The sequence below is a fragment of the Mus caroli genome, unplaced genomic scaffold (genome assembly GCF_978045245.1).
Source record: "Mus caroli unplaced genomic scaffold, Mus_caroli_1 scaffold_1, whole genome shotgun sequence".
Lineage (NCBI taxonomy): Eukaryota > Metazoa > Chordata > Mammalia > Rodentia > Muridae > Mus > Mus caroli.
This window is the reverse complement of record NW_028227256.1, coordinates 179,170,364-179,194,759: the sequence shown is the minus strand read 5'-3', so window position 1 is coordinate 179,194,759 and position 24,396 is coordinate 179,170,364. Positions and strand designations below refer to the sequence as shown.

The following is a 24,396-nucleotide window of genomic DNA, read 5'->3' as shown; positions in this document are numbered from 1 at the left end:
CACGGTTCTTCCTCTCTGCCCACTCTGGGCACAGCACTAATGAGCAGAGAATAGCTAGAGAAGCAAGTGGGGGTGCTGAGGAGTAAATAAATTATTCAGTGATCACGGGATCCGGAGAGACACAAAGAGTCTAGGAAGCTCTGAGTCACCCTGGAGAGCATGTGGCTTCTCCTGACACCAACATCCTTTGCAAAAAAGGGGCTTTTCTAAGCAGCCCTCCTTAAGCCAGAGCGCTGAAGCGCTGTCTTCTAGAAGAGGAAAGCAAGGTCTAGGCAAGCGCAGGAAGCCAGGTAGGGAGCACACAACAAGCCTAGGGCACCCTTACACGCTTACACACTGAAGTGCAACAAGAGAGAAGGGAAGGTCCCAAGACAGGTACCGGATGTTGCTGTGGATGGAAGATAGGGGATCCCACACAGGCCTGCATCCCATCATCATCATGAAGAAGGCTTAAGTGCAGCCAATGGGGCAGCAGCTCCTAAGTTCCCAAGGAACACCATTGAAAGGTGGCAGCCTTCCTGGAGCCCTTGGGTCCCTGCCTTCCTGCTGGGGAAGGGATGGGAGGAGCTACACAGGAGTCTTCACCATTCACCATTCACCATTCACCATTCACCATTCACCATTCACCAGCAGCCAGGGAGGCCATTTCCCAGGCAACACAGGAGGGCTCCCTGCCTGTGGAGAGAGGTACACAGCACCTTAGGTAAACCCCAAGTCAAACAGAAATCCTGGGTGTATGCGGCAGAATCATCTGGAACTTCCCAGAGGAGGGGAAGTGGAGGCGGGGACTCTCTGGGAGGGCTAGGTGTGAGAGCCGGCTGAGAGGAAGAGGAGTGACATGATGTGGGGTCTTAGAAGGTGAATGACAGAACACCCCTCATAGAGACACAATACAAGATTGATGGGCAGCTCCACTGCTTCCAGAGGCTTCCTAGGTGCCGCCTGTCGAGTGGAGCCCTGAACCCACGGAAGCCTCTGGGGGACAAGGCCAGGGGTGGGAAAGGAGGGACAGCAAGCCACTACCCCTGCAACCTCTTCCTTACAGGGCAGGAAAATGAGACCCAGGAGGATGCCGAAGACAGGAAGAGACAAAAAGGATAAACCAGGGGACACGGCCTGAGCCAAAGCCTGCCTGTCCTCCGGGCCTGGGGATCTCTGACCACTCTTAACTCTCCACCATAATCCTGTGCCCACACTCCAAAGTGTCTCGCCTGGGGCATTCTCGGGGGTCGTGTATCAATCACCTAGACAGATGGTTAAGACCCCCCCCCAAAGGCTGCTTTGACCCTCAGAAGTGTGGAGTCTAAACTGCAGGATAAGCCTTGCCTCTGCAGGCTGCCCACACCTTCCCAGGGACATGCAGTGTTTCCGAGTCTCACAACGCGAGCCTTTTCTCCCCTGTATTGTTAGATGGGGAGCAGTCAAGGGGGGTTCTGTCCTGGAGACTATAAACAGGAAACACTGCTGCTTAATTTCTATTTCTTCCTTACTCACCCCGTCTGAGAAGCAAATGTGGCTCTGTAGGCAAGAGTGGCAGATGCCACTGGCAAAGTGGAGATAGCTGGAGGGACACAGAGGGCGAGAGGAGGGAGGAGCCTGAGAGACTACCAGCATCACACCTTGTTCTGTCCCTATTGGCTGAGACGGTGGTGGTGGTAAGCAGGCAATTCACGCAATAAGACCTAAGCCACCACTTGGGGACACCCAGTCATAACCTGGCCTGGCCTTGTGGCCTACAAGACTGTACAGAAGCAATAACACCACCGAAGGGAGAAAGGGCGTGGCTCCCACAGTGGCTTATAGTGACCGGATGGATAACCCACTCCTGAAAATACATGGCCTTCACACTTTACACAAAGACTGTCAAGGCAAAGGAGGAGGAGGTGATAACCAACTCAGCATGGAAAACAGAGGCAAGCCAGTGGCTTGTCTTGCTTGATAATTAAAGAAACGGCAAGCCAGGGAGGGGCTGTTTGTTGGGAGTGGTTCTGAGCTAGGCTCCCAGGTGCAGTATAACTCTGGGTTAGGGTTTGTGATCACCTGCCTGCCTCTCAAACAGAAGCCTGCTCCTACGGGGAGAGGATCATCTCCTAGGGATGGATACTGAGTAAGTGCCTATGGAGATAGACAGGTCGAGATAAATGGATAGATGACAGAAAGATGGGTGGATGATAATTAGGTGATATAAAGTAGGATAGACTTGTTAATAGACTGATTGGTAGATCAAGAGATGATAGATAGGGCTGGAGAGTTGGGTCAGCAGTTAAGAGCACTGACTCTTCCGAAGGTCCTGAGTTCAAATCCCAGCAACCACATGGTGGCTCACAACCATTTGTAATGAGATCTGATGCCTTCTGGAGTGTCTGAAGTCAGCTACAGTGTACTTACATATAATAAATAAATAAATCTTTTTTTTAAAAGAGAGATGATAGATAATATATAAATAAAATAGTCAAGACCCCTCCCCAATACTTTCCTCAAGACTGTGTGATATTTAAAATATGGGGATTAGCTTAATATTAATTATATAATTCTCTGTGTCTATGTGCATGTGCGTGTGCATGCGTGCGTGCATTTGTGGGTGTGTGTCTAGACTAGAGATCCATGTTGAGTGTCCTTTACCACTCTCCACCCTGTTCTGAGGCAGGGTCTCTCACGGAAGCTGGGGCTCACCAGCAAGACTGGTAGACTGGCTTCCCAGTGATCTTTAGGCTCCATCCGTGTCTTCTTCCCATCGCTGAGATTACAGATGTGCCCTGGCACATCTGGACTTTTGCATGGATTCCGAGGATCTGAGCTCAGTTCCTAGTGTATACATGGCAAGCTCTGTACCCACAGAGCCACCTCTCCAGCCCCTCTTGCTACTTTGATTTCTGTTTTTGTTTGGTTAGTTGGTTTTGGTTTTGAGAGAGGCTTGTGCTCTGTAGTTCAGTCTAGCCTTGAACTTATCATACTCCTGAGTTCTGGAATTACCACTCTGTACTTCTTATTTAATTAAAACATTCCTCTTTGTCCCATCTGAAAACAAGCTAAGTCACCAAGTCCAGTTGTGACTTCTTGGCACACACAACTGAAAGGACCAAGGTCACAGCATCCATATTCTTTTTTTTTTTTTTTTTTTTTTTGAAAAGTTAAAAATCCCTTAATTTTTTATTCCTGGTACCACTACCACAATTTACAGGGCAATATACCTGATGTAATGAAAAGAAAAAGAAGAAGATAAAGCTACAACAGAGAAAAGACCTCAGGAATGTACATCTAATTGACACTACATTGCATTAATCAGTAGCTGCACTTTTTGCAAACAGTGGCTGTGACAGCCCTGAACAAGAAGGGTTTCCTGTTTAAGCTGCAGTAACTTTTCTGACTATGGATCATCATTCCATCTGTGGCAGAGTTTTACAGTTCCTCTAATGCATTTGGGACGACTGTCTCAAAGTAACCTGCAGCTTTCCTGACAACGCCTCGCTCTCTCTCCTGCTAAGAACTGTAGCCGTTTCTGTTTTATTTTAAAACCTTCTGCTACCATGTCCACCATGTCCACTTCCAGATCCATAGCCACCACCATAGGGACTGCCTGAGCTTCCTCCTCCAAAACTGCCCTCCTTCATGGGTCCGTAATCAATGGGTCCATTGATTGTTGCCATCCACCGTATTCTTGACGTACGTTGCTATAAAGCGCTTTACAGAACGCACGTCTAGTACATAGAGGACTAAGAGCTCCCTCTGCATTTGCTTCCCACAGCTATGGCCTCAGCCATGTCCCATTGCCACTGGGGTTAAAGGACTCTCAGTTCCAGATGGTTCTAGGAGTCTGGATTCAGAACAGCGGACAAGAAACCCCCTCACCCCCACCCATGCCCAGCACAGGCAGCACTGTCTGCCAGCAGCAGGGCAGTCACACTGCTCCTGGCCCAAGCCCTCCCATTGCCCTGAGGTTTGGAGGGCTACCCAGCTGGTTGTATTCTTCCTCTTGCACAAATGTGGTGCTTAGTGTGTTAATAGAAGAAGGGCATTTTTAAACGAGGGAGCAGATCAGTCAGCAACTAAGCTTTTCACACGGCTTTGATGAGGCGCACATGCATGTTACAGCCACAGCCATTTCCCTTGTGGCTTTTACTTCCTCTGACCCCTGTGTAACCATCCCAGAATGGTGAGCAGAACTGCTTATATCAGAAGAGCCAGGCAGCCCACAGCTCTGAGGCAAAGTATCGAAGCTTCCCTTAAGAGGCAAACCATTGCTGGGCAGTGGTGGTGCACGCCTTTAATCCTAGCACTTGGGAGGCAGAGGCAGGTGGATTTCTGAGTTCGAGGCCAGCCTGGTCACTCATTCTGTAGAGTGAGTGTCAGGACAGCCAGGGCTACACAGAGAAACCCTGTCTCAAAAAGAAAGAAAGAAAGAAAGAAAGAAAGAAAGAAAGAAAGAAAGAAAGAAAGAAAGAAAGAAAGAAAGAAAGGAAGAAAGAAAGAAAGAAAGAAAGAAAAGAAAAGAAAAGAAAAGAAAAAAAGAAAAAAGAAAAAGAGGCAAACCATGCCACCTCCCATTCACAGAGCCAAACCATGTACTCTGCACTATGGTAAAAGTTGCCAGTTCTGCAATCCTACAAACCAGTAGGCTGGTAGAGATGTGAGGGTCATATGGAGTGACACAGACAGGGCTGAAGGGGTCCTGCCTGGCTGGCTGTGTGTAGCAGGGGACTTCTGAGCACAGGTTCATGGGGTCATGGTGGGTCCGCAGCATTGTAAAAGGAAGAACCACTCAGTGTGTGCAGAAGAATGTGGAGGACTTCAACCTCAGGGGCCATTGCCCAGGCACCATCCAAAGCTTTTGAAACAGGGTCTCTCCCTAGCCTGGAGCTCACCAACTAGGCTAGGCTGGCTGGTGAACAAGCTCAAGAAATCTGCTTGCCTCTGCCTCTGCTGCTCTGGGGTTGCAAGCATTTCCCACCATACCTAGCTTCTTTATGTATGATGTGGGGATCGGACTCAGTTCCTTATGTTAAGCCGGTCTCCCTAAGCTTGGGGACTCTTTTTTCTTACTCTTGATTCACACTTACAGCTGTTCCTTCTGACTAGGTAGCTTGGTGCTTTGCTCAGGTGCCGGGGTGGGGAACGATGCCCATGCCTGATATAAAAGCACGCTGCTGCCTCCAGGGCCTCAGAAGTGCTGGTGATGAGAAGGCAGGCCCTTTGCTAAAGGCTGGTGGACAGTCATCACCTGGGGGTGGAACACATTCCGAGCTATCAGCCCAGTGACTCAGTCCTGCTAGCCAGACCACAGACGGCCTCACCGAGCTGAAAATGGAGCTAAAGAAGGTCTTTGCCCCCAGCTCACAGGAAGGCAAGACGTTCAAGGATCTGTGATGACAAGATAGCAACTCTGGTTTTAGAGAGATGCTTGTTTTTCTTGAGTAAGTTGAGAAGCTAAAAGACAAGAGCTAGTGACCAGGCAATGAATGTTGGCATTTCTGGTCACCCACACTTACAAGCATTTTCCTATGGTCTGAACTCTGCGGAATTCTCTCTGTTCCCTCTTCCTTAGCACAGTCCTAGGGGGACAGTGACCCAGGTCCTTCGACTGTGCCTAAATCCCTGTCATACTTATCCAAAACTAACCATGTATATGATCTGCAGGGGTGGGGGAAAGAGAGAGAGAGAGACGGAGAGATGGAGAGACAGAGGGGGAAGGAGGAAAAGAGAGAGAGAGAGAGTGGGGGGGGGCAAAGGCTGGTCATTCTTCACTGTAAAGCTGGCTCTCTAGATTGTTTCCCTCCATTCAATGAGTACCAGTTCCTTTCCAGAAATCCCTCTTTAGACTGATTTCCAAGAACCTTAATGATATACCCCTTCACAGAACCGGAGACTGTAAGAGGGACCAGAAAAACTGAGTAAGAAAACAGAAAGGACGATGACAGCAAAAGGTAGAAGGGCGGGACCCAGAATTTTTTGTGTGTGTGTGTGGGGGGGGTCCTCTGGTCTCCTCCTCCAGACCCTGTAACCGAACACACAAGGAGATGCAGACTTGGGGGCTGTGGGGGCTGCCTGAGGTTGGGGGGCGGGGTTGTCGAGAGCACACAGCCTGTCAGCTGCTGGCCCCTTTCTAGGCCACGACTTTATGTCTAAAACTGCCAACCAATGAGAGAAAAGCGTGTCAGGACCAAACACCAGACTTTTCTCCAGTCAGCACATATGTGCTGCTGGCCTCTGCTCAATTCCCAATTGGTTTCCAGAACCTCCAAGAAAAAGTAGTCTGGGATCAGTCTCAGCCCAGCAGTGATGGAGTGGCTTCAAGCGATAGCACATCCATTCAAGCCCTGTCCTGTCTTCAAAGAATGACCCCATATTCTCTGGGAGACCATCTCACCCCACCCACCATCCAACACACTCCATCTCAGTAGAGCTTAAGAATTTGTTCCCAAACTGGAAGCAGTGGTGTATGTCTTTAATCCCAGCCTGGTCTACAGAGCAAGTTCTAGGACAGTCAGGGCTCAATAGAAAGACCTTACTTAAATAGAAAGTGGGGGAGTAGGCAGGCAAGCAAGCAGGCAGGCAGACAGACAGACAGATAGAAGAAACTGTTCCCAGCCTTTTCTCCCACTCCATCCTTGTGAGCCCCCAGCACTAGTTTGTTGCCATGGCAATCCAGAACCCCCATCAAATGAAGGGCCCCTGCTCCACCCAATGTCCTATGATGACCTGTGACAATAAGGACAACAAATGTCTGTTCCAGATTTTAGGCAGCTCAGGGTCATTGTAATAGAATGTGGCCATTATGGTTGTTTCCCAGTGACCACAGGGCTGGGAAATGGGGTCATCTACCCAACTATTCCAAATTGGTCCTGATGGGTCCTGGTCTGTCTGTAAACACCGTGAAGCAGTTTAAAAAACAGACACAACAATCAGACATGTAGCACAAAGCCCGCATAGCCAGGTTCACCTTGGACCTCTCTCCTGTTATCCAGGGATACCCATCAAATAGAGTGACACCCTCATGAGCTACCTGCCCACATTCTGACTCTTTTCAAGACCTATTTCCTCATCTTGCCTGAACTCCATCAGCATTTAACCCTTTCCTTACCCACACTCCTTCAGAGAAGTTACTAATTCCTTTTCCTAATCAGGTTTGCAGAACACATTTAAATATTTCTTTTAGCCAAGATACAAATGTCTCTATTATCTAGGGGGCCATCTGGGCTGCCACTGCTAGCCAGCCATGTTGCTATCAACTCTTTTTTTAGAGTTCATGAATCAGTTGCCAATGAGGAAGAAAAAAAAAAAAAAGGGAGCCAGTGCCAAGACTCTCTCTCCTCCCCTGCACTTTTCCCCAGCAGTAGAAATGGATCCCAGAGTCAAAATGGACCATGTGAACACAGAAACAGAAAATCTACTGAAGACTGATGCTCTGGAAATGTCAGCCCACGGTTCCAGACATCATGGAGGTGGGAGGTGGTGGCAGCTTACTTCCCAGCCCTGGAACCTACCAGCTGGGCTAAGTGATACTGTGCAGCCTTCAGGAGATCTGAGGCACATGCAGAGAAGAAATAAAAGGAGCCCAAGAGCAATGGAGAAAGGAGCAAAGAGGGAGGAAGGCTGAACAAATAGAGAGGAGGGGAGGAAGGTGAGGGAACCAGAGCCCCCTATCCTAGGACCATTATAACCACAGACTTCTGAAGCAGCCCAGAGCCCCTGCAGGGCAGTGGTGAGGAGCTGAGCTCCACCTGTCTGCTGCAGGATACAATGTAAACAATTTAAGTGGCAGTATACCTGAAAAGAATATGAATGGAAAGTGGATGAAAGAAGAAGGCACATATGAAACCTGCCTGGGGCTTTTCTCTATGAGAGAGAGAGAGACCCAGAGAATGGGAACCAATCGGTCAGTCAAAGCCTATCTTACACTCAAAGGGTCATCAGCTCTGGCTCCCTCTGCCCAGACAGTCTGGGGAAGTGTAGCTCCTGGCTGCTGGCACTCTGCAGGAGGGTGGGCAGATAGAGTTAGGAGCCCTCAGCCACAGGCTCAGGGTCCTGATGTTCCCACTAGGACATTCAACCCACACTCTGCCAACTACACCAACTATAGGGTGCATAGCCTCCCGCCAACTCCTCCCTTCACTCTGCTACATGAAAGAGAACAAAGTGTCCGCTACAAAACAGGTGTCTGCATCCGCATGAGATTTGCACAGCTGTGACATTTTTGGTGGTAATGGGGGCAGGGATTAGTTTTATTTCATTTATTTTTTTAATGAATGGGTGCTTTGCCTGCAAGAACGTCTGTGCAACACATGAATGCCTGGTGCCTAGAGAAACCAGGAGAGGGGTCAGATCCATGGGAAATGGAATTACAGATGCTTGTGAAGTGCCATGTAGGTGCCTAGAATCGAACCCAGGTCCTCTGCAAGATTAGCGAGATCTCTTAACCACTTAAGCCACCTCTCCAGCCCCTAACTTTATCTTTTGATGAATCTGGCTGAAAGCACACACACTTTTTTTTTTTAATTCTCAAGGCAGAATTTAAACAAACAAAAACCTAGAAATCACAACTAGCCTGCAAATTGTCACCCAGTGAGCTGACTGATGTCCCATGTCCATGCCCACAGCAGGGCACAGCACAGGCACCACAGTGAAAGTCCCAGCTCCCTTACCAGCCAGTAAGGTTCTCTGCCTGGTCCACCCCTCCCCCACCTCTCACCCCAGCCCAAGGGCAGGCTACACCTCTGCAGGGACTTGAGCTGAGAAATGCAAATCAGGTTTTAATGAACTACAGAAAAAAAATTTTTTTTGCAAGACACCCTTTTTATCTCTTAATAGCAGGCGTATTTGTCAGTTCATATACAGCACTAAACAGTCTCAGCCCTAAAGTCATGGGAAACACTGATAATCTCTTCCTGATAGAATCCCTGGAAGAAATGTCTGAATCTCTGCTTAAGGACCATTAATAATTTCTGGCATTTAAAGTTTAATGATAAGATATAAATGTGAATTTTACAGTTGTTTGCAGACTAGAAGGAATGCAATAAAACCAGCCAGGTACTGCAATGTACACGTCTCGGATGCCCCAGAGGTCCTGGTTGGTCCCTAGTGGTGTTAGTTTGGAAAGTTCTAGAAACTCTGGGAAGTTGGGTCCAGATAAAGGAATTAGGTTATTGGGAGTCTCTTCTTATGGGATGTGCTGGTCTTGGACCCCTCTCCCTTCTTTTCTGTTTCCTGGCTGCCTTGATGTGACCCATTCTGCTCCACCACTCCCTTCCTGCCGTGATGGACTTAAAAGTCAGAAATAACTCTTTGTGCCCTTAAATGGTTTCTCTTAAGGATTTGGTCACAGTAACAGAAGTGCAATTAACTCCAATGGTGTCTGGCAGAGGACAGAGGTTCAAGGAGTAGCAGAGGGTTGGTACAGAAAAGACGTGAGACTCAGCACACTTCTCTACGTAAGAGTGTGGAATTCTGCTCCTGGCATTTACACAGGAGAACTGGTAGCGGTCTTGGGCAGGCATCTGTATACCGTGTTCACAGCAGTGTCATTCACAATGACAAGATGGAAACAGGTCAAGAGGATTAGTCGGGGTTCTATGGAGGACCTAAACCAAGAGCGTACATGTTACAAGAGGAAATTTATGAGTTGCCTCAGCCCCACGAAGGCCATCAGTGCCCAGAGAGCTGGGAAAGCCAGAGGCTTCTCAGTCCAAGAGGCTAGAAGTATTGAGAAAGAGGAACCAACATGCATCTCCAAACTGAGGCTGGAGGCATAAAACCCCCTAAAGACTCACTTCGAGTTGACATTCAAAGGCCAAAGAATCATCATCGTGATGGCATGAGCAAAGATGGGGGCCACAGGAAAACACAAAAGCACACACTCAGGCTAGAAGAATGGCATGCCGCTGTTGAGGCTTTCCCCCCTCTCCTCTTCCTCCAGCCTTTAGCTCCATCCATGCCCCAGCCTAGTTGGGGCCACTCACATTCAGGGTGAGTCTTTTGAGTTTGCCTACCTACGTGGCAAGTCACATCTGGAAATGCCCTCGCAGCCACACCCAGAGTGTGCCTTGCCACCTCTCTAGGCATCTCTTGATCCAGTCAACAACCAAGATTCAGCATCCTACCAAGTGTACACTGATAGATAAATGGATGGATATGTGACATATAGCACATGGAGCATTACACGATCTAGTAAGGATTCAATTGTGATATATGCCATGTCGTGGATGGACCCTAAAGATGTTGTGCTAAATGAAATAAGCCAGGCAGAAAGGAAAAATGCTGCATGTTCCATTTATATAAGTAGAGATACATTACTTGTATTCAGGATGCACATACGTCCTAGAAAGTGGAAAGGCAGATGCCAGGACTAAGGGGAATGGGGGCTACTATTTGGTGGGCGGGTTTCAGTTTAGAGGTGAAGTTCTGAAGATGGGTGGCAGATGGGTGCCAAATACACTCGATGCACTTATAATGTGTTTAAGGGTTAAAACAGTTAAGAAAATAATCATTTCTGTATTGTACCATAATTTTAAAAATCAAACTTAAAGATGTCAGAGAAGCTATACAGACCCCAGAGCAGAAACTGCCATGTTAATGAGACACCTTTCTCTCAAGAGTAGTAGGGGACACTTAGTCAAGGGTAGATACAGGACAGAACTAAAGGAAACAGGCAACCTGAGGAGCCATCCCGAGTCTAGCCATGCTAGACCGACTAACTGACAACTGGACAGAAGACAGCCCAGTCCAGTACTCATTTGGCATTTGCACAACTTCCCGAGAAAGAAGGAAGCAGCCAACTCCTGCCCTTCGTGTGCCTGGATATATTGAGGCCATGGCGGAGCCTTCAGCTACAGTGGGCTAATTGTGTTTTGCTTGTTTCTAGTTATTTTTCTGGTGCCAAGAATTGAACTCAGGGCCTGGCAAATGTCACAGAGACACTCTGCCAAGACTATACTTCCAAGGATGATTTTATGGCCCAGAAACTCTGGCACAATCCTCAGTCCAACTTATTATTCTAAGACACTGGCCTCAGAGCCAGGTAGTTATGGAAGGTTCAGGTCTCAGAGCCCCTGCAGGGCAGAGCCCATATTCCAAGGACCCGTAGAGGTGGCCCTGGCTGCCAGGACTGTGGGACAGAATCTAGAGGTGGGGAAAGAGGCCAGGCCAAGTGAGCAGGGGAGGAACTCTTCACTCACAGGGCTGTGAGCCGTGCCTTACCAGGAGCCATTCTGAACTCCTCCTCTGGCAGTCAGCTGCTCTCCCACACTTCCCCTGCCCTGCTGAGTTGCATGCATGCTGTCCACCCCGAGCATCCAGGAGAATATGAACAGCCCACCTACAGATGGAAAGCTATAGGGGCAAGCCAGCTGGCCACCTTCCTACCCATGCCTCTTTCATGGCTTCCTGCCTGTATTTGTGAAGTAGCAAGGCCCTCCTCACCCTCGCCAAACCCACCTGAAAGTGAGATTATAAACTAACTAGCATAAAGAGAGCAATGGTGATGTTGGTAATGTGGACCCTCGGAGTATCTGTAACGCTTAGGAGAAGAATACATGAAATGCCTTTGTAAAGGAGAGAGAGAAAAAAAAGTACCAAGTCCCAGGGTAATGGGTTTAGCATCCAGGGAGCCTTGGAGAAGCCATTTTCTCAGGCAATGATATCTGGACTCTTGAACTCTGTACCAAACAGGTACACTGCACAAGGTCAGGAGACAGAAGGAAGCAGCCAGCTCCATGCCACAATGCCTCTTCCAGGCACAGAGAAGATGCAGGAGCATCCCAATGTGTGCTGTGTTCATTCCTGCACATACTGCCCAGCAGGGCCAACTGCTGGGCTCCTCTTCTTCAAATGATGAAACAGCTAGACCCATTACATTCACAATTGTGAGAACACAGGAGAATATTTACATGCTCACTTGCCTGCCTGTGCTCAGCTTCTGGTTTCACGGGCCAAATGAAGCTTGCAGAGGTGACTTATTCCTGTCAGCAGTCTGAGGGCCACCACCCACCAGCCATGTGCTCAAACATGAATCCAGCATGTTCCTTAAAATTCTCAGTAAGACTGTAAGCATGTTGTTACGGCCAGCTTCTACGACTGTTGAGAAGCCAAGGTGCATGCTCACACGTGAAAATATATGAATACACAAACACACACACACACACAGAGAGAGAGAGAGAGAGAGAGAGAGAGAGAAATGAGCCACCCAAAATTGTCATGTCATAGGACTGAAGTGAAGAATGGATAAAAACAGGAACAGAGGCATACAGTAGAAAAGAACATGCAGAATTTAGATCCAGGAGACATGATTTTTTTTTTCCTAGTGTCAAGAGTAATAAACAAACACGTCCAAGGATCAACAGTCTCACTGTGGTGCTGGGGCCCCTGAGACTGTGTCAGTGGGAGACTAAGTTCAAAGGTAGGCAGATGTCTCCAACACCCAGTATCTTCCTACAGTAACTTCATCCACCGCGTAAGACCTTAAGCTGAGTCTTTCAACCCCATCCCCTGTTGAAGGATCATCTAATCAAGCCTCTCATGGATTTTAAAGTCTAGGGCACTTTTCCGAGTTTCATTTCTGTTGCTGTGATAAAAACATCCTGACATAAAGCAACTATGGGGGTGCTGGGGGAAATGTTTGTGTCAGCTTACAATGCCAGGTAACCATTCATCATTGTGTGGGGAAATCAAGGAAAGAATTTCAAACAGCTAGATCCATTACGTTCACGATTGTGAGAACACAGGAGAATATATACATGCTCACTTGCTTGCCTGTGCTTAGCTCTGGTTTCTCCATACTTTTAAACAGTTCAGGAACCGTGCCTAGGAAATGGCGCCGCCCACAGTGGACTGGATCTTCCCACACTGATTAAGTTAATTAAGGCAATCCCTCATAGACAGGTCCACAGGCCAACCCCGTGTTGAAAGTTCCCCTTTTAGACTCTCCTCCCAAGTGATCCTAGTTCTAACCAAGCTGACACTTAACTGTCACAGGTATCACACCGTGCATGCAAAATTGCTGGAGGCCCCATTTCAGTCTATCAGCCCACCCTTGATTTGGATGCCGTTGTTTCCGATTTGTGTTTCAGCTTTATTTTAGCACATGTAAGAAAGTCTTGTGTTTGCCTCTCTTTCTACGCTAAATTAAAAATATTTGCCAGCCTCATCATTAAGTTCTGCATTGGTATTCAGAGACCAACTTCGGATTTAATTGTGCACTTGGGAGTTTTCATGACCTTTATGGGATTTAATCAGACTCCCCATGCTATTTAGCATACAGACATTTCAGTCACCCATGAAGATTCAGACACTGGGCATGAGTGATCTCCCTCACCCCCAGCAGCAGCTGCCCCACCCCCACCCCCACCCCCCAGATCTGAGGTTGGAATTCACTGGAGCAGCTTCCCTGTCTCTAGCAGGACTCATCCTGTGCCTCTCCTCTATTCAGAACAATCCAGTTTCCTTTCTAAAGTCCCTCAAGCCACCACAAGAAGCAACCTGAACTGTAAAGACATCCGCTGGGATTTAGTATTTGCCCCTATAAGCCACAAGGAGATTGTCTGCATCTGGTTGCCAAGTGGTGAACAAATGGTATATTTCACAATTAGGATCAAAAATGGGTCTCACAGGGACTGGGGAGATGGCATCACAGGAAAAAAAAAAAAAAAAGACACTTGCCACCAAGCCTGATGGCCTGAGTATGATCTGTAAGACCCACATGGTAGAGATAGCAGTGACTCCCACAAGTTGTCCTCTGACCCCCACGTATGTACTGTGCCTGTGCACATATGCACACACATGTACATATATACACATACTAAATGTAATACACTTTTGATGGGTATCACAGGGGCTGGTGAGACGGCCCAATGAGCAAGTGTGGGGACCCGAGTTTGAATTCACAGACCTACATTTAAAATAATAATAATAATAATACTCATGGATGTGCATGCCTGCAACCCCATCATTGTGAAGTAGAAATAGGCAGATCCTAAGAGCTCCCTGACCACCTAGCCTAGGACGGTTGAAGGATCATGAGGTGTGGCCTTGTTGAAGAAAATATGTCACTGGGAGATGGGCTTTGAGATTTCTAAAGCTCATGCCACGCCCAGTCTCACTCTCTGCCTCCCTCGTGCTTGCAGATCAGATGTAAGCTCTCAGCCATTGCTCCGGCATTGTGCCCGTGTGCTGCCATGCTTCCTGTCATGATGGACATGACTCTGAAACTGTGAGCAAGCCCCCCAATTAAATGCCTTTTGTGAGCTGCCCTGGTCATGGTGTCTCTTCACAGCAATAGAATAGAATTCCCTCGCAGACAGAGCCACCAGACCTGAGATGCCTCCTGCAGGTCTGGGATTGTATAATTTTAGAAACCATCTATAAGACTATTGTAAGTCTAGGAAACTATTCATCAAGGAAGAGTTTGTCAAGCTTGGCTGGCCCAGTAAATTAGCCAGATGCTGAATCTACTTATGCTGCAGTAAGAGCTCTAATCATCAAACCACCCGTGCGCTGGATAGTGAGGCCACAACAGATGGGAGCCATTCCAATCCCCAAGAACCTGTAGCCTAGTGCTGCAAGACCAATGGAACCTTGGGGTGTAAGGGGACAGGGGAAATAAATGAGGGGCAGTGGAGGCTTCTCAGGAAATGTAAGGCTGGAATTCAGCCAGCCCAATAAGGAAAGGGACGAGTAGACAGCACTCAAGGGAAGAGTAAGAACCCATTTGGGAACTTACTGGAACAGACGGTGTCAAGTAAGGGTGAAACCATTGACTGGACCTAGCCTCGGAAGCCTGCTAAGCTTTGTGGGTAAGAGAGTTCAGAAAGGCTTTTATTCTGGAGATGACATGAAGAGATTCTCTCAGCTATTAGAGCTCACTCTGGAGAGGGTTGTAGCATATGGATTCAGTTGAGTGGGATGAAAACCCAGGAGTCCAGTTTTGAAAGGATATGATGCTCCCAGGAAGAACAAATCAAGCCTGCCCCAAGGCAGGGAGGGCCATGAGGCAGAGAAGAGAAGACAAGTGACTATGTTTGAATGGTGCATGTCCCAAGAGGGCACACATGAAAGACTTAGCCTTTCAGAAGTGAAGCCTACCAGGAGGTCATCCGGGCACTCAGATGTGACCTTTTCAGGAGATTATGGGACCCCAATCTCTTCATTCTCTTTCTCCTTGCCTCCTGGTTAATGTAATTTACGATTTTACACTGCTTCTTACCCTTGAAAGACTACCTCAATAGAAACCCAGAGCCATCTGGTCACTGGATCATGGAGCCCAAACAAATCTTTCACAAGTTCACTCTCCCAGTGACAAAAAGTTAATGCTTAATGATAACTGAGAGAGAAGAAGTGGAGAGGTCTGAAGCTAAGGACCAGATCCACCGAGGCCTTGAGTGACGAGGACACACAGGCTCAGTGTAGAACAAGCGGGAATGGGGCCGGCAGCTCGTGAAGGCAGACTCAGGCCTGTTCTAAGTTCAAGTCTAAGAGGCAGAAAGAAAGAAAGAAAGAAAGAAAGAAAGAAAGAAAGAAAGAAAGAAAGAAAGAAAGAAAGAAAGAAAGAAAGCAACCAGGAAAAAGGTGAGAAAATGTTCAGAGTAGAGAGAAGAACCCAAGGCATGATCCAGAAACAACTTGAGACTAGAGGGACCAGGAAGGCAAGTATGAACAGCAATGTCCAGACCACAGAGAGGTCTCTGTAAGCTAACTGATACCCGGAGACCGCCCAGCAGAGAGCCATTGGTGTCCTTGGCAGGCACTGAGTGAATAAGCACTGTGGACAGAGGGCAGGGGTCAAAGACTTTCAAGAATTACCTTAGGAACAGGGAAGAAACACAGCTGGCAAAATACCCAGACCTGGAAGATGGATCCATCCCCAGGGTATTATGTGTCTGTCTGATGGAAGAAAATAAAGAGAAAGTGGGCAGGATCTCGGAAGGCAAAGCCTATCTGGAAGAAGAAATAGCAGGTCAGAAGGCCTGGAGACACGGCTGTGGGGTGTGGTACTGAGGGTTCAGGGACACATGTTGAATCAATGCTCACAGAAGACAGCAGCTTCAACAAAAGGGAAACCGTGGCTAGAGTCAAGGGAGAAATGAACTTGCCAGAGCACACACAGAGAAGTTCTTAGACGGTGGGTACTATGCTCTGGTTGTTTCATTAAAAACCATGTTGAAATTTAATTGCTGTTGCGAAGGTATGAAGTGGTGGGACCTTTAAGGGGCAATGAAGTCATGGATACCACCTACATGAATGGACCAAGGCTGATGCCATAGGTGGAATTAGTTCTAAAAGTATAATGTGGAAACCATCCCCCACTTCCCAACACATGCTCTCATGCCAAGTGGTGCCTTCCATCACGGTGTGATGTAGCAAGAAGACCCTTGCCAGGGGTAGCCCTTAGATCTTAGAACTATGAGCCAAATAAACTCTCGTTTCTGCTACCTGGTCTACCATGTTCTGTTATAGCAACAGAAAAGACCAAGATGGCAGGGCAGTGAGGTGCTCCTCATGACAGGCTGTGTCATAGCAGTGCAGGGCAGTGAGGTGCTCCTCATGACAGGCTCCATCATATCAGTGCAGGGCAGTGAGGTGCTCCTCATGACAGGCTGTGTCATATTAGTGAGCCTGACATGAACACATGAGTGTAGGAGCTTCTGGGGCTCCAAGAATATGTCAAAAACATAAGACGGTATGGAGAAAGTTCACAACTCAGACCCAAGCCATACTGATGCAGAGACTATGATAAAGACTTTCTGCTGATTAGGGGTGTTGGGTTCCTTGGGGCAAGTTTAATCTTCGCCATTGGGATATCTGATTTCTTCTTGTTTCTTCTTTGTGCACATAACAAACCACTAACAACAACAACACACACACACACTTCTCAAGGCCCTAGCATTTATATATCCTCTAAAAAGGCAGAGGTGTGGTCAGGGGGTCATACGTAGTCTCAGACAGGAGGTCAGGTGAGCGACCACAACATAGGTCAGTAAGGATGTGTCCATGACTACGTCCAATCCTTGGTGGATCTGCCTCTGAGAGTGGCCCACAGAGGCAGACAACAGTGACGGCCAAGAGTGGAGAGGGTGCTGTCCAGACATCACACTGATGGGAAAATGAGGCACTTCTCAACTTCTGGGAAGAAAGTGGTAGCAGAAAACAGGTCCAGAGAATAAAGCACAGAGCCACGGGAATGCACAGTAGAGAACGGAATACAACGGCTGGAGGAGACAGGAGGAAAGTGAAGGCAAGTGTGGTCTCAGCGCTGGTACAGATAGAAGCGTCCATGACAAGACCTCACAGCTTCGCCTGCCGTTGCTCAGAGACTGGAGAGTCAGGGGGAAACTTTTGGTAGCTCCACTGCATCTCACCTTAGGAAGCCTGGAACCCATAAGCAACTGAGGGAGCTCTGCCAGCCAGCACTGGCTTGTTTCCAGAGCCTCCGAGTTCTGTCCCCTCCTCTGTTCTTACAACATGATTGATGGAGATACAACGGTGACAAGACTGGCTTTGGGAATGGGCCAGCCAGCACTCACCACAAGCAGAAACAAACAAACAAAAAAAAACAAATACCACAGCAGAATACCAAACAAATACCAAAGCACCCCCCAAGTTTGTCAGTGTTCCCCACCTCCTGTGGGAAGACACACACACACACACACACACACACACACTAGTATCACAGGCTGTGAGCCTCCCAAATGGTTGGTCTTCTTTGCATCAGTTGTAGTTCTCCAGGTTCCAAAGCACCACAGTCCATAAAAGGATGCAGGGTCCCTTGCTACCTAGGGTGTGGTCTCCAGGGCAGCCAGAAGCAAAAGAGCTGGAGAATCTTTTGTAAAGATGATTAAGCATCTCTGTGCCCCCAGGATCATCCTCAGCTGTGGAGAACAAGGATGGGCAGAAAAGGCTCTTCTCTTTCTGCAGAGATGGAGAGATACCATGGGGAGGCAGGGGATGGGAAGGACAGGCAGCTGCTGCAGATACCTTACCCTGGATGCAAGAGGATGACTTGATTCAAACAGACCAGCTGTGGAAGCCAGAGAAGCCCTGGAAAGTACTCATGTTTGCCCCTGGCTCAGAGCAGGTCAAAGAGGGTCTCTGGGGAAAAGGCTACACTGAGCCCCAAGGGTCCTGTTTCACAAAACACCCCCCCTTCTTTTTTTATGGATGGGTAACTGGAGAAACTGATACCTAATCCTAGTGACCGGATCTGTGACAGGCTAGAACTGGCTGAAAGGTTCAGCAATGAAGAAACTTTGTCTAGGGAAATTTGCTCCTCAGCCAACTGGTACTCATTACTGCCTGTGAGGTCCATTCAAACTCCAAGAGCAAATGTCACCATGAGCCCAAGCCCATTTCAAGATGAAGTGACACATCAAGTCCTTCTAAAGAGCTTCACAGGGAACTAACTTTTATTTTTTTAGTTACTGAAGTTCAGAGGGACTCTAGAGATTAAAAACTTGGAAAATAGGGATGGAACGATGGCCCAGCAGTTAAGAGTACTGGCTGCTCTTCCAGAAGAAAGTTCAATTCCCAGGACCCACATGGCAGCTTACAATTGTTTGTAACTCCATCTCCAGGGAATCTGACACCCTCACACAGATATATATGCAGGCAAAACACCAATGCACATAGATAGATCGATAGATAGATAGATAGATAGATAGATAGATAGATAGATAGATAGATAGATAGATAGATAGATAGATAGGCAGGTGGGTGGGTGGGCAGATGGGCAGGTGGACAGACAGAGAGATGGATAGATAGATATGAAAAAAAACCTGAAAAATTAAAAGCCTGAAATAAACGGTAATGCATCTTTGATCTTTTCAAAGAACGGCTTCATCTGTGTTTATATAATGAGACCGTCTGCGAACAGCCTCGGCCAAGCTGGAGCAGAAAGGATTCTGAATTGTGAGTAAACACTGTTCCTCTCAGACTGGCTGGAAACAGACATCACTCCACAGAGTGAACCGTTCAGAACACTTGTGAGATTTTCCCCTCTAAACATCCACATGCAGCTTTTAAAATGCACAACACACACACACACACACACACACACACACACACACAGAGAGAGAGAGAGAGAGAGAGAGAGAGAGAGAGAGAGAGAGAGAGAGCACCCAATCCAATGTTTTATAGACGGAAAGATGGATGGTAGCTGTTTCATTGCATATTGTTATATTTTCAAACTTTTTTGAAAGGATCCTGTACCCTTTTGCTTTTGTAAGTAAAAGCCTAATTTGTAAGAAGATGAAATACAGGTTCTTCTTTTAAAGAGGGATGCACAGAGCTGGGTGCACTAGTAAATGTGACAAGCACTTTGGAGATGAAGGTAGGGTGAGCGTGAGTTCCACGCCAGTGTGGACTACATGTCAATACTGTGAGCCTTGCTATACTCCAGTCAGAAATTGTAACTCTAAATAGCTTACTTACATAGAAAGTAATGTTTTGGGTAACAACTATTATTAAATCAATAATTCAAAGCCAGTGATTACAGCTCGGGAAAGGACTTGGCCATAAGAGTCTCACAGACTCAGTTCGAATCCCAAGCCTAACACATACTAGCAGCATAAGCTTGGACAGGTTTCAGAGTCTCTCAGAGCCATGGATTCTTCATGTGTAAAAAGTCATCTGTGGGGAGTAAAGGATGCCCTGGCATGTAAGAGACAAGATACATGAAGAACACAGAGCCATGGTCTAAACAAGCACGCAGACAAACAACCCTCAGCTTTTCTTTCCTTCTGCAAAGCAAGAAAAATGCACTCAAAGATGGTGGCTGACGTGAAGTAACTTCATTTGAAGACAATGCAGATAGATTTTTTTCAAGGCAAAAAAAAAAAATATATATATATATATATATATATCAAGACTTAAATGTGCTGCTAACCAGCCTTGTGTATCTTTGCTTCTAGACATCCAGGGGAGACTGGGGGAGGGGAAGCAAGATAACTGGAGATACACCTGGCAGGTCCTCTCCAAACTACATAGTGGATAAATAGTAACTTCTATTATTCTCCTCAAGTAGGTATGCACCTGTACGAATAAATAGGAAAAAGGGGGAAAAAGGAGGGAAAAATACCCCCTACATCTCTTTTAGCCCAGGGTGATGGCATTTTAACCACTTTTATTAAATGCCAACTCGTTACCTGGGATGCCAATCCATTCTAAGCATGACTAAGTATGACTCACCAGATCAGGAAATGTGTAGAGACATAAGATGCCGGAAAGAAGGCAAATGTACCGTCTACTAACTCTCCTAAATTTTTGATTGAAACGAATGCACCATTCAACCAATGACCCACAAGCACAGTGTGTGTGTGTGTGTGTGTGTGTGTGTGTGTGTGTGTGTGTGTGTGTGTGTGTGTGGAGGTCAGAGTGTTTCTGAGTTCCCCTTTCAGTGTTCAGGTACCAGAGTTCTGTGGTGGGGGGTTGGACTGCTTGATTCAGAGAGAAGGAAAAGACTAGGGAACAGAGACTGACCCTGCTGTCACTATGTCACTTCCACCAGGGGTGCCACCAGGACCTGACTTGGGATTTGATTGTGTTGTACTCCTCAGATTGGGAGAAGAGAGCTCAGGGCAGAGGCCAGCACAGGATCACTAGGACATTCAGACGTCTCTTGTGCAACTGAACTGCCCAAATTCTACTGCCCAAAAACTACTTTATTAACTGGTCCTAGGGTTTTGTATATCCCTCCCCATCACTACACACACACACACACACACACACACACACACACACACACACACACTGAGGGAGAGAAGAGACTTCTTTCTCGTGACCCACCCTGCTTCAGGAGCCAGTGCAGTGAACATCAAGTCTGAAGGAGTCACGGGTGCTCTCAGGACCTCCCACCTCTCCAGGCAAAGCAAAACCAGGAAGAAACACCAAATTAAGTATTTGCCTTCAAGAATGTATAAGCCTTTGCAAATATGAAGAAGCTGAGAAAGTTCCTTTAGAACAAGGGAGCAGAACTCTGCTGTATGATTGAGCACTTCCTACCTTGAATCCCTGTTCATCCTATCCAGGAATCAATCTCTCTTTCCTTTCCTTTCCTTTCCTTTCCTTTCCTTTCCTTTCCTTTCCTTTCCTTTCCTTTCCTTTCCTTTCCTTTCCTTTCCTTTCCTTTATAATTGCCAACATCCTCAAAGTCCAACTGTGTGCAGTAGAACAGATCCAGCATTCCAAGGCAGAGAGGACAAAATCCCATCACATCTAACTGACTTTTTTTATTAGCCCTCAAATTCCTACATCGGACCCCCCCCCCCATTTCTATATCCCTAAACCAAATGATATGTGATTATGCAAGCTTAGGAAGAAGCGGAAGCTTAGATGTGATCTACAGGGTCTTCTCAGGACCGGTGGTTAGAAGTCCCTCCCTCCTCCCCAGGGGCGTTCCCTCTGCTCCTTGTCACTTGGCCCCTTAGAGCAGGAGACTCAGGGTACTATTTTAAGATAAACCCTCTCACACTACAGACCACTCAGACAAAACATCAGCATCTCAACTGCGCCTCAGTCTTCTTCTTCCTTCTAGGTCATCTCCTGTTGTACACAATCTCTCCAAGGCTCCCCAGAACCAGGCCTCCAGGAGCTCATCTCAGGGTCCCTCCATCACCTCCAACCCTGCTGGAAGGGCAAGACTGTGTTGTTAATGGTGCCTGTCAATCATTGGAACCTTGGCCCTTCTGATCAGCCTTCCCAGAGTGAGAAGAGGGCCCATAAGCAGCCTCAGAAGGAAGCTAGTGGGTCAAGGGTTTGTGAAATGTGACACAGTCCCCAGGAGATCAGATCCTCCTGCGTCCTCCTTACTCCCCTTTAGGAGTCCTCCGATCCACACAGCTCCACACACCACACCTGACGATCTAGGACCCATCTGCACTCCATAGCGAGTGGAAGCTCGTGCCCTGGGGATGATGGGACCTGGTCAGATCCACAGCATCTAGAACCTTATTTATCCCGGTCTTCCTCCGTCCCTCTTCTCTCTTCACTCCCATCTCTCTTGATTTCCCTCCCTTCCTGCCTGGCCTCTCCCTGCTTCCTCTTTCTTACAAGGCGCTCTGGTTGTGTTTCCACTTCGTCTCCAATTATGTCTAAACGCAACCCACCACAGATGCTGACATTTTAAATGTTTAGTTGTTATAGTTACTTGACTAATTGCCTGGGACACTGGCAGCGCTTCTTCTCTCCTGCAGGCAGGAGAGAAGGGGGTGGGGTGCAGAAGCCCGGCAGATGGGGTTTTGAGCCACTACTCCTGGCCTGTCTGGGACACCTTGCCACGCCCAGGAATGTGCCGGGCAAGGAGGCTCCACCAGTCACTGGCTCCAGCCAAGACAGGTAGGCGCCCAGCGCGGTACCGCTTCGTCTCAGGAAGCCAAGAACTGTGTCTCCTGCCCCGGGACAGGGGAGATGGACAAGGTCTGCCCAGCAAGTACTTCTGCCTGACCTCGCGGTCCGCCCACGCCTGCTATGTCTAAAAGGCCGGTGAAATGAGGAAATGAGGTGGGCGTGGGGGGAGGGAGGACTTTGGGGTACAGGAGAGTTAGAAGCCTCTGCAGGTTACTCACGTGCCAGATAGCGAAAAAGATGAGCGCAGCGCAGAGCACCAGGGACAGCATGTAGCAGAAAGCAGCGAAAGTGAAGGCCATGGCTGAGGACCCCGGATCCCACCACACACAAAGCCGCTCCCTGGAGACCAGTGCCTTCCCAATTAGCAGTCACAAAGATGTCTAGTCTACACACTCCGGGAAAAAACAAACGACTAGGAGCACCCACTACAAGCAGAGACAGAGTTGAGGGTCAGCGAAGCCTGGACGATTCCGGCAGGACTGGAGACCCGGGACCTGGAGCGCCCACAGGCACAGAATGCCTCTGGTAGCAACAGTCCCCCTAGCCGAGGAAGAAACCTAACCAGCAGAGAACACCTGCAGACCAGTGTCAACTAGAAAGGTTCTCGAAACTAACAGGCACCGGGTGCGAGGACTCCACTCTGGACCAGGCGAGGAGGTCCGGTCCTCTGGAAAGAGCTCTCTCTGTTGGTGCCCAAGCAAAGAGGTGGGGTGAGCACGACACCCAGACTTCAACAGCGTCCGGCCAGGTGCCTGGACTCCGGATCCCAAAGCCGCTCTGTCCCCGGAGCACAAGTCTTGAGGTGGCTGAGGTGGGCCAGGTCCCGTTAGCCCTGCGCCCCGGGCTGGGGTCTCCCAGCGCGGCTATGCGCACTGAGATGCATCCGGCCCCGGACCCAACCGCGTCCCCCGGCCGCCGGCTTCGGTAACCCGGTGCCTGGGAAACTGGGTCGGACCGGGGCGGCGTGGGCTCCAGCCTGGAGGGCCAGCTCCTGGCCCGGCGGCTGCGGCGCGGGTTTCAGGCCAGCAGCGGCTCGCAGCTGAATGGGGCTCCACCTGCTGCTGCTGCTGCTGCTGCTGCTGCTGCTGCTGCTGCTGCTGCTGCTGCTGCTGCTGCTGCTGCTGCTGCTGCTGCTGTCGCTGGCGCCGTGAGGACTGCGGCGCTGGGACCCCTCCCTCGCGGCGCCCCACCCTCGCCGGCTCCAGAGCGCGCCCTCCCCGCGGGCGGAGACTGCAGCGGCAGCGGCGGGGGCCAGGGAGGCGACGGAGAGGAGATGCGGTGCTCGTCCGCCTCTCGTAGGAAACTTGCGGCCCCGAGCGCGCGGAGGCGGGAAGGGCAGGGACTCTTTGAGCACGTGCGCCCGGAGAGAGTGGGAAGGCGGAAGGCTATGGCGACAACGCATTGGCCGCCCCTAGGCTTCCAGCCCTTTGGAGCACACCAGAGCGGGAAGTGAGGGGTCGAGGGAGTGGTGGGCTCCTGTTGGTTGGGTCCTGCTTAGGCAGATTTCCCAAACTGTAATCTACTTCTGATCTAGGGTGCCTTTACTGCTCTACCCTGTGCCCCGCATAGGATCCTGAATTAGCGCCCATCCCTCGCATCCTCCACTATCCTGCTCCATCTGACCTTGGGATTATTGGAACCTGGTCAGTGGGGAGTGGGAGGTGGGGGAGGAGGGGATAAGGCAAGGGTGCAGAAAGTGTTTCTGTGTTGCTCTGTGGCATTACTAAGAGCTTACTGTTGAAAGCAGACTCGCTCCTACCTCCAACTTTCTTAGCCTCCTTAAATAAAACCTGAATAGCAATGAGTGTCTTCAAACCCAACAGGACAGGACCTAGCAGGGAGCAATTGCTACCCAATCAATCCGTAAACATTAGGGATCTCTGCCACAGAGGTTAAGCATCTTTAAAAAAAAAAATGTATCATAATCGCTCAATGAAAAAAAAAAAAGTTCCAACCCTGCAGATAGAACTTGGATTTCAGATGAGTCAGCACAGGAAGCAAGAAGAAATGTCCTGAGAGATGACTAGCAAGCAAGTCCCCCAGGAATCTAGGTAAGCATAGTGGTTTGAGGTG

General features: G+C 48.6%; 1 protein-coding gene across 1 annotated transcript in view; it reads right to left on the bottom strand.

Moving 5' to 3' along the window:
• Cnih3 (cornichon family AMPA receptor auxiliary protein 3) overlaps window positions 1-22,628 on the bottom strand; it is a 119,753-nt gene extending 97,125 nt beyond the window's left edge. The window contains exon 1 of the mRNA XM_021169883.3: window positions 22,542-22,628. Within this exon, the coding sequence (XP_021025542.1) occupies window positions 22,542-22,622 (81 nt within the window). The 5' untranslated portion in view covers window positions 22,623-22,628. The remainder of the gene's footprint in view (window positions 1-22,541) is intronic.
• Between the last annotated feature and the right edge of the window lie 1,768 nt (window positions 22,629-24,396).